Here is a 10,658-nt window from a genome sequence, read left to right as displayed (position 1 = left end):
AAATAAATAAAAATAAGGCCGGGCGCGGTTGCTCATGCCTGTGATCCCAGCACTTTGGGAGGCTGAGGCAGGTGGGTTACTTGAGGTCAGGCGTTCAAGACCAGCCTGGCCAATATGATGAAACCCCATCCCTACTGAGAATACAAAAATTAGCCAGGAGTGATGGCAGGCACCTGTAGTTCCAGCTACTAGAGAAGCTGAAGTGGAAAGATTGCTTGAACCTGGGAGGCGGAGGTTGCAGTGAGCCGAGGTTGCACCACTGCACTACAGCCTGGGCAACGGAGTGAGACTCCATATAAAAAAAAAATAATAATAAATAAATAAACATAAAAAATTAGAGCCAGGTGCAGTGGCTCATGCCTGTAATCCAAGTGTGTTGGTAGGTCAAGGTGGGTGGATTGCTTAAGCCCAGGAGTTTGAGACCAGCCTGGCAACATAGCAAGACCCCATCTCTATTTCTATTAAATAATAATAGGAATAATAAATAATTTAATTTAAAATGCCACAACAACCTTATGATGTTCATACTATTATCCACCTTTAATAGAGGGGAAGTAGATAGTCAGAGAAATGAAGTGACTTATGCAGAATCACACAGCTTGGAGCAGGATTTGCATCCAGGACTCTTGGCTCCAGAGTCCAGCTCTGAGCTGTTATAAATAAATGAATTGAAGTCCTTGTCTTCATTTCTAAGAAACCCAGCCTCTCTCTCTGAGCATTCCCTCACTTTTCTCTCATCTCCCTGGTCTCCCGTTGTTTCTCAGGACCGTAAGAGGTTGAATGGGATTTCAGGGTTACAGGAAAAGCCCAGGTCCCGCAGCACAGTGTGTTCAGAACCGTGGTCAGCGTCCAGTCTCGCTGAGTCTTCGCCGAGCGCGGTGCCCTCTGAGACAACATGCCTGTTTCCCAGCAGCCCAAGCAGGCTTGGGGTTCAAAGCTGACATCTGTTCAGCATGTGGCCTTGGGCAGTGATTTCATGGCTTAAACCTTCAACTGTCTTCTCTATGAAATGAGGATAACAAAAAGACCCATCTCCAGGATGACTGTAAAGAGAACATTATATAATGTATGTACATTATTTAAAAAAGCACTTGCCACTTAGCATATAAGTCTAGACTACTTTATAAGTCTTTGCAAGGTGGTACAAAACACAAAACAAAACAAAACCCCCCACAACCAAAAAGGTGGTTAAAAGCTTGCACTGTGGACACAGACAGACCTGGGTTCAAATCCAGACGCTGCCACTTTCTAGCTGTGTGAGCTTGGCAAGAGACTTGAGCTCTGGTCTCGGCCCCTCTCCCCAGGGAAAAGCAATCGTTACAATATTATTATAGGCTGAGGGTGGTGGTTTTCACTTGTAATCCCAACAGTCTGGGAGGCTGAGGCAGGTGAATTGCTTGATCCCAGGAATTTGAGGCCAGCCCAGGCAATATAGCAAGACCCTGTCTGTACAAAAAATAAAAATTAGCTAGGCATGGTGGTGCACGCCTGTAGTCCCAGGTACTTGGGAGGCTGAGGCTAGAGGATCATTTGAGCCCAGAGGTCAAGGCTGTAGTGAACCACGGTTGCACCACTGCACAGCAGCCTGGGTGAAAGAAAAGGACCCTGTCTCAAACAAAACAAAATAAATTGGCCGGGCACAGTGGCTCACACCTATAATCCCAGCACTTTGGGAGGCTGAGGTGGACAGATCATCTGAGGTCAGAAGTTCGAGACCAGCCTGGCCAACGTGGTGAAACCCTGTCTCTACTAAAAAAAAAAAAAAAAAAAAAAAAAAACAAAAATATTAGCCAGGCGTGGTGGTGCTGTGCGTCTGTAATCCCAGCTACTCAGGAGGCTGAAGCACAAGAATCGCTTGAACCTGGGAGACGGAGGTTGCAGTAAGCCTAGATCATGCCACTGCACTCCAGCCTAGGTAAGAAAGCGAGACTCTATCTTAAAAAAGAAAAGAAAAAACAAAAACAAAAAACAGGCCAGGCACAGTGGCTCATGCCTGTAATTCCAGCACTTTGGGAGGCCAAGGTGGGTGGATCACCTGAGGTCAGGAGTTTGAGACCAGCCTGGTTAACATGGCAAAACCCTGTTTATACTAAAACTAAAAAAATTAGCCGGGCGTAGTGGCATGCACCTGTAATCCCAGCTACTCGGGAGGCTGAGGCGGGAGAATCACTTGAACCTGGGAGGCTGAGGTTGCAGTGAGCCGAGATAGTGCCACTGCACTCCAGCCTGGGCAACAGAGGGAGACTCCTTCTCAGAAAAAAAAAAAAAAAGAACAAAAAACCCCACAATATTATTAGACAGTCAACCTCAAAGACAAGCGGGAAGGTAAAAAGAAATAATGCACAGAGTTATGCACTCAGTACTAGCTATTATTATTTTATCCCTTCTCCCACCCCACTGTTCACATTTTACACTGTAATAAAAAGGTATGACCTTGGGCAATAATTGCCTCTATGAGCCCAGTGCCTGGCATATGATGTGGTGCACATTTAACAAATTACAACCATTACTATTCCTTCCACAAATGTTTGCTGAGAGCTGGGCACTGTCACAGGTGCTGGAGATTTAATAGTGCACAAAAGCTTTTTGTAAGAATCTGACCTCATGAAGCTATGTGGGGTGATAGAAGTGTTCTAATAGCTTCATTTAAGTGAGGGTTACACAGATGAACATATGTGAAAATTCATTCAGGTTGGAAACTTTAAATTGTTCAGTTAACTGTGTATCTTAAAACTTACAACATGCCAGGCCGGGCACAGTGGCTCACGCCTGTAATCCCAGCACTTTGGGAGGCCGAGGCAGGTGGATCACCTGAGGTTAGGAGTTCGAGACTAGCCTGACTAACATGGTGAAGCCCCATCTCTACTAAATACAAAAAATTAGCCAGGCATGGTGACACATGCCTGTAACCCCAGCTACTTGGGGGGCTGAGGCAGGAGAATTGCTTGAACCTGGGAGGCGTAGGTTGCAGTGAACCGAGATTATGCCATTGCACTCCAGCCTGAGCAACAAGAGCAAAACTCCATCACAAAATAACAACAAACAAACAAACAAAAACTTGACAACAGGCCAAACACGGTGGCTCACACCTGAAATTCCAGCATTTTGGGGGAGCTGAGGCAGGAGGATCCCTTGAGCCCAGGAGTTCAAAATCAGCCTGGGCAACATAGGGAGACTCTGCCTCAGTTTTCTTTTTTTTTTTAAGGTTATTAAACGGTTAAAAAAATTATTGCCCTTAAGGAATGTATGTGTTGTAGACAGATAATAGAAAAAGTAATTATACAGAAAGTGATATATTCTGTGAAAAAATTCTGGGAAAGGGCTAGGTAATGTTGGGGGTGGGGGATTACAATTTTATTTTATTTTTGAGACAGAGTCTCATTCTGTCGCCTAGGCTGGAATGCAGTGGCACCATCTCTGCTCACTGCAACCTCTGCCTCCCGGGTTCAAGTGATTCTTCTGCCTCAGCCTCCCAAGTAGCTGGGATTACAGGCACGTGCCACCACGCCTGGCTAATTTTTATATTTTTTGGTAGAGATGAGGTTTCTCCATGTTGACCAGGCTGGTCTTGAACACCTGACCTTGTCAAGTGATTCACCCACCTCGGCATCCCAAAGTGGTGGGATTACAGGCGTGAACCACCATGTCTGGCCTGGGGATTGCAATTTTAAATTGGGCAGTCAGGTTGGCCTCAGTGGAGAGGTGACATTTGAGCAAAGGCTTGAAGGAGGGGAGAGAGTGATCCACAGGGATATCATGGGGACAGCCAGTGCAAAGGCCCTGGGGTAGGAAGAAGAAAGTAAGGCAACCAGTGTGGCTGGAGTACAGTGAGGCAAGGGAGAGAGATGAGATGAGCAGTGTGCTGGGAACACATCATGTAGGAACTCTTAAACCACTGTAAGGACTGCTTTTGCTGGGAGATGGGATAATTGCCAAGGAGATTTTGAGTGGAGGAGGGACAGACTTGTATTTTAAAACTGCCTCTCTGGGCCGGGCGCAGTGGCTCAGGCCTGTAATCCCAGCTCTTTGGGAAGCCGAGGCGGGTGGATCACCTAAGGTTAGGAGCTCAAGACCAGCCTGGCCAACATGCTGATACCCAGTCTCTAGTAAAAATACTAAAAAAAAAATTCTCTAGTAAAAAAAAAAAAGTCTCTAGTAAAAAAAAAAAAAAAAAAATTGAGGGTCGGGTGGGGTGCAAAGCAAAACCAAACCAAAACAAACAACAACAACAACAAAAAACCACCAAACAAAAACAAAAACAAAAACAAAAAAAACTACCTCTCTTGTTATATAAGCAATGGAATGTAGTGTTATGATTTTCTCCAATCCTAATATCCACGAATCCCATTGCCGGTTCACCTCCCCAAACCCTTGGGCCCTCAGGGCTGCTCATCTGCCACCGGCTGCCCTACGGCCTGGGTCCCGAAGCCTGCGCCTTGGGCGATGCCGAAGCTAAACATGCCCATGGGCGCCCCGCTCCTCTCCAGGTCTTGCACTGCCCTGCACCTGCGCCCCTAGGCCACCTCAGTCCAGGCGAAGCCCTGAGCCGGGACCAGCCTTTGGTCAGAATGCTGCTCATGACGCGGCTCGGGCCCAGCAGGCAGTCCGGGAGCACCGGGGCAGGTGCAAATTCCACGTTGGAAAAGTTTGGCTGCGCCATGCTTGTGAAGCTGCAGCTGAACGCGCCCACCAGGGCGTAAGCGCGAAGGAGGGATCGTAGGTGTCAACCCCCGCGGGCCGCGGCGGCCTCGGGGGGAAAAACACCTGCACGCCAGCCGAAGAGCGCAAAGCCAGAGAGTGCACTGGTCCACCACAGAGCGCAGCACCGTGCCAGGGCGCAGAGCCCACGCACGCCCGGTCGGCGTCGCAGCACCAGGAGCACAGGCTACCCGGGCCACTAGCCTCCAGGAACACGCAGTCTCGGCGCCCGGGACGCTCTGGGGCAAAGTGGGGCACCGTGTGGAGACCACTCCAGCGACCCTGGGGCGGCGGTCGTCCAAACGCGTGGCCACAGGCCTTGCTTCTCGCTTGCAGACAACTGAGGCCAGCCAGCAGCGCGACAGGATGGGCGGCCACGACGCGGGTGCCGGATAGGTCTCCTGCTCTCTGCAACTGCAGCGCCTCTGGAAGCCTTCAAGGCTCAATAGATGGGGCCAGCGGGCAGGGTGGCCTACGCGGTCCAGCAGAACAGGCTTAGGGGGCTTGAGGCGCCTCAAGAGCGTGGGCCCAGCGCCCGCCACCACCGCAAACTCCTTGTGCCGGTCGCCGGGCGGCAGCGACGGCGTCACCATCGATTAGGGAGTGCCCAGCAGGTAGCGCCGCAGAGCCAGCGCCGTGTCCCGGGAGGCGCGCCCACGCGCGTTCACCGCCTCCACTTCCTCGGGCCGCGACGTCGCTGCTTGCACAGCGCCGCCTGCCGCGAGCCCTGCAGCTCCTCTGCCTCGGGCGGGCACACCCACACCGTCGTGCTTGGCTGCAGGCGCGGGGAGCACGGGGAGAGTGGCGCCCACGCAGGGAGCGCTGTCACCAGCATCGCCGTCGGGGGCCCTGTGGGCGGTGGCGACATATATAGCTGGAAGTTGGGCTTCTCAGCGCCCCCGTTTTCCGAGAAAGCCGTGATGAAGCGGCAGCCCTGGAAACATAAAACACAGACGTCCGTCGGGCTTGAGGGAACCAGGAGCCCAGAGGAGGCAGTCAAGAATAATCCGGTGGATTTGGAAGCTAAATGCGTCAGATTCTAATTCTGACTCTGCCACTTTCTCTCCCTCTCTCCCTCCCTCCTTCTCTCCCTCCCTCTCTCCCTCCCTTCCTTCCTTTTCTTTTTCTGTTTTAGAGAAGAGACTCAATCTGTTGCCCAAGCTGGTCTCCCAGGCTCACGCGATCCTCCCACCTTGGCCTCCCAAAGTGCTGGGATTACTTACAGGCGTGAGCCACCTTGCCCAGCCGACTCGGCCACTTTCTAGCCAAGTGAACTTGGGCAAGTCACCTCCTTTCTTGGGGCTTAAGCTGCTGTGTCTGTAAAGGGGGTATTGGTGCACACTTCACAGAACGATGGGGAACTTGATGTCAAAGCCATGGCATGAAGTCAGCTATATCAATATTAGCTTAAACTTGCTTCTTTTGCACCATCTGTCCCCAAAAGGCCCGCCCAGCCTCCTCAGAACCAGTTTTGCCAATCTCCTGGCACACAGTCTGCCCAAATAGCCCCTTGTCCAGCTGGCCAGGGCCCTGTCCCAAGAAGTTCCACTGTGGCCAATCCCCTGTCACAGAGCCATGCCAGACAGCCTCCCAACCTGAGCCAGCACAACCAGCCCCTCCCTACCCCACACTCTGCTGCAAATCCAGACCAACTCACCAGCTTTCTGTGTTCCTTCTGGGGCACTCACCCTGTAGGAAACCCAAGGCACCGAGGCACAGCTGGGGGTAGAGGGAGATAGACTGGTTAGTGTGGTTCCTCCTGCCAGCCTTCCCTCCAGGCCTCCCACTGCAGGGGCAGTAGGGGGCACAAGGGAGACCTCAGAGAAGGGCTCAGCCTCAGAGCCCAGGGCCCGGGGGTCACCTGCCAGAGCAGGGCTGAGGCCAACCACATTGCAGGGGCATTTATACTCCTAGGTGCCTGGGCCTGGCCCTCAGCACCCACCCTGGGTCTGCACACAGATGTACCCATTAGTACTGGCTCCAGCCTGACCTGGTGCCACTGATCATACAGAGGCCTAAGTATGGGGGTGCTGGGTGGAGAAAAGAGGGGACAGAGAAAGGAAAGACAGCTATGGGGAGGTGGGGACAGAGATCGGCATAGAGAGTAAATGTGGGAGAGGGAAAGATACACAAAAGTTACGGTGAAGGCCAGGCACAGTGGCTCACGCCTGTAATCCCAGCATTTAGGAAGGCCGAGGCAAGTGGATCATCTGAGGTCAGGAGTTTGAGACTAGCCTGGCCAACATGGTAAAACCCCATCTCTACTAAGGACACAAAAATTAGCCAGGCGTGGTGGCGTGCACCTGTAATCCCAGCTACTCCAGCTACTCTGGAGAGTGAGGCAGGAGAATTGCTTGAACCGGGGAGGTGGAGGTTGCAGTGAGCTGAGATCACGCCATTGCACTCCAGCCTGAGCGAAACTCCGTTTCAAAAAAAAAAAAAAAAAAAGGGTTATGGTGAGATGAAGAGATGGACGAGGGGAGAGGGACAGATAGGGTAAGGAATGGAGAAGGAAAGAAGGAAAAAGACCAGCTGAGGCTCCGGTGGACGGCTGGCAGACATGGCCGCTTCCCGCTTACCCCTAGCAACACTAATGTTAAAGCAGTTCATCAGAAGGCAACAAGTTCTTCTCCTCTACAGAAGGATTTTCTAAACAATTCAGCAAGTTCCAAATGATTCTGATCGCAAATACCTGAAGGATTGGGCAAGGGAAGAATTCAAAAGAAACAAAAGTGCCACCGAAGAGGATACAATTCGGATGATGATTACTCAAGGCAATATGCAGCTCAAGGAGTTAGAAAAAACACTTGCTTTAGCAAAATCTTAACTATAGCATTATTCTGAAGGATTTTCAAAGTCTCCATGTGTTTTGTTGCATTTAGGATTAACAATGGACAACACAAAGCCCAGTCTTACTATTTGTATGTACAGTATTTGGTGATAGAGAGCAAAGGAAAACACATCAAAACAGTTGCCTTAACACTGAAAAACATACCCTGCATTTTGAAAATGTTTATGGATGGCTCAGCAGTTTTTAAAAGAAGCAAAACCCACTAACAAATGGCCAGTTCGCACATGAAAAGATGCTGGACACAATCATTAGGGAATTGTAAATCAAAACTACTATGAGGCCGGGCACAATGGCTCGCGTTTGTAATCCCAGTACTTTAGGAGGCCAAGGTAGGTGGATCATTTGAGGTCAGGAGTTAGAGACCAGCCTGGCCAACATGGTGAAACCTCATCTCTACTAAAAATGCAAAAATTAACCAGGTGTGGTGGTGCATGCCTGTAGCCTCAGCTACTCGGGAGGCTGAGGCAGGAGAATCACTTGAACCCAGGAAGTGGAGGTTGCAGTGAGCTGTGATTGTGCCTACTGCACTCCAGCCTGGATGACAGAGTGAGACTCTGTCTCCAAACAACAACAACAACAACAAACAAGCAAACGAAAAACTATGAGATATCACTTCACATTCACTAGAATGGCTGTAATTAAAAAGAGAAATAGTAACAAGTGTTGGTGAAGATGTGCAGAAATTGGAACCCTCATACATTGTTGGTGGGAATGTAAAATGGTGCAGCCACTTCAGGAAACAGACTGTCAGTTCCTCAAACTAATGAAACACAGCTGCCGCGTGATTTAGCAATTCTACCCCTAGGCCCATAACCATTATTTGGCAGTGAAAAGAAAGAAGGACTGATATACTGATATATGCTAAACATGGATAAACCTTGAAAACGTTAAGTGAAAGAAGCCAGTCACAAAAGATCACGTGATGATTCCATTCATATGAAGTGTCCAGAATAGGCAGAAAGATTAGTGGTTGCCTAGGCTGGCTGTAGGTGGAATGGATTAACTGTTAATGGGTGTAGGGTTTCTTTTCAGGGTGATGAAAATATCCTGCAGTTAGCTTGTGGTGTTAGGTTGCATGACTCTGAATATACTCAAATCCATTGAATTGTATCTCAATAAAGCTGAAAAAAAAAAAAAAAGACCAAAGACAGACAAGAAAGTAATTTATTCCTGGAAAGCCTTTTTTTTTTTTTTTTTTAGACGGAGTTTCGCTCTTGTTGACCAGGCTGGAGTGTGCAATGGTGCAATCTTGGCTCACCCCAACCTCTGCCTCCCGGGTTCAAACGATTCTCCTGCCTCAGCCTCCCGAGTAGCTGGAATTACAGGCATGCACCACAACGCCTGGCTAATTTTGTATTTTTAGTAGAGATGGGGTTTCTCCATATTGGTCAGGCTGGTCTCGAACTCCTGACCTCAGGTGATCTGCCCACCTCGGCCTCCCAAAGTGCTAGGAATACAGGTGTGAGCCACCACGCCAGGACCTTTTTTTTTTGAGATGGAATCTCGCTCTGTTGCCCAGGCTGGAGTGCAGTGGCATAATCCTGGCTCACTGCAACCTCCGCCTCCTGGGTTCAAGCAATTCTCCTGCCTCAGCTTTCCAAGTAGCTGAGACTACAGGCAGGTGCCACCATGCTCAGCTAATTTTTGTATTTTTAGTAGAGACGGGGTTTCACATGTTGGCCAGGCTAGTCTTGAACTCCTGACTTCAGGTGATCCACCCTCCTCCTCAGCCTCCCAAAGTGCTGCGATTACAGGCGTGAGCCACCGCGCCCAGCATCGGAAGAAGCCTTTTGAATATTGAGGAAGTGGTTGTATTTGGAGAGAGTGAGGGATGTAAGTTTCTCAGACAGAATAAGGGATTGAAGGCGCAAGGTAGAGAAGCTGAGACCTGAAGACCATCCTAAGACAAGAGGGGCACAGCCGGGTGTGGTGGCACACACCTGTGGTCCCAGCTACTTGGGAGGCTGAGGTGGGAGGATTGCTTGACCCAGGGAGATCAAGGCTGCACTGAACTGAGATGGTGCCACTGGACTCTGGCCTGGGTGATAGAGTGAGGCCCAGTCTCTAAAAATAAAAAAGTAAGGCCAGGCGCGGTGGCTCACGCCTGTAATCCTAGCACTTTGGGAGGCCGAGGCGGGTGGATCACGAGGTCAGGAGATCGAGACTATCCTGGCTAAGACGGTGAAACCCCATCTCTACTAAAAATACAAAAAAATTAGCCTGGCGTGGTAGCGGGTGCCTGTAGTCCCAGCTACTTGGAAGGCTGAGGCAGGAGAATTGCTTGAACCTGGCAGAGGTTGCAGTGAGCTGAGATTGTGCCACTGCACTCCAGCCTGGGTGACATAGCGAGACTCTGCCTCAAAAAAAATAAAAAATAAATAGATAAATTAGAAAAGAGGTGGCAGGGCCAGTGCGGGGAGGGGGAGGACTCCTGAGCCTGCTGAGAGAGAAGTTTTTTTTATTTTTTATTTTTGAGACGGAGTCTCGCTCTGTGGCCCAGGCTGGAGTGCAGTAGTGTGATCTCCACGCACTGCAAGCTCCGCCTCCCGGGTTCACGCCATTCTCCTGCCTCAGCCTCCAGAGTAGCTGGGACTACAGGCGCCCGTCACCACGCCCGGCTAATTTTTTTGTATTTTTAGTAGAGACAGGGTTTCACCGTGTTAGCCAGGATGGTCTCGATCTCCGGACCTCGTGATCCGCCCGCCTCGGCCTCCCAAAGTGCTGGGATTACAGGCGTGAGCCACCACGCCTGGCCGAGAGAGAAGTTTTCAGTCTCTTTTGAACTTGAGGATCCTAGGAAGGGGGCCGGGAGCCTGTGTTCTGAGGACAGAGGGGAGTGGAGATGGGGCTTCTGTGCCTGAGGAAGGAGGGGACTGCAGACCTGAACTCCTGAGGAAGGAGGAAGCTAGACGCCTGGGCTCCTGGACTGTGGAAATGACCAGAGACAGAGGCAGGAGAGGGCACCAGGTGCCCGGATGTGGAGGTCTGGAGGATTTGGGGACAGAGGTTCCCATGAGAAAACAATGGCCTATACATCACTTTCTTCTTCCCAGAACGTCCTCTCGGCTTCCCAGAAGCTGAGAACAATGGAGCTACAGCCTTCTAGGAG

General features: G+C 50.4%; 1 protein-coding gene and 1 pseudogene across 1 annotated transcript; one reads left to right on the top strand and one right to left on the bottom strand.

Moving 5' to 3' along the window:
* Positions 1-1,040: 1,040 nt before the first annotated feature.
* On the bottom strand, positions 1,041-6,575 carry LOC117976891 (uncharacterized). Its single transcript, XM_034944218.3, has 2 exons — positions 6,356-6,575; positions 1,041-5,632 (listed from the first exon to the last, which is right to left on the bottom strand). The coding sequence occupies exon 2, from the start codon at positions 5,289-5,291 to the stop codon at positions 4,515-4,517; it is 777 nt and encodes a 258-aa protein (XP_034800109.1). The 5' UTR covers positions 5,292-5,632; positions 6,356-6,575; the 3' UTR covers positions 1,041-4,514.
* Positions 6,576-6,794: 219 nt separating this feature from the next.
* LOC100980044 (LYR motif-containing protein 2-like) lies at positions 6,795-8,911 on the top strand (annotated as a pseudogene).
* The last annotated feature ends 1,747 nt before the right edge of the window (positions 8,912-10,658 follow it).

The sequence above is a fragment of the Pan paniscus genome, chromosome 20 (genome assembly GCF_029289425.2).
Source record: "Pan paniscus chromosome 20, NHGRI_mPanPan1-v2.0_pri, whole genome shotgun sequence".
Lineage (NCBI taxonomy): Eukaryota > Metazoa > Chordata > Mammalia > Primates > Hominidae > Pan > Pan paniscus.
Note: the sequence above shows the minus strand (reverse complement) of the source record. Positions and strands in the feature narration are given on the sequence as shown.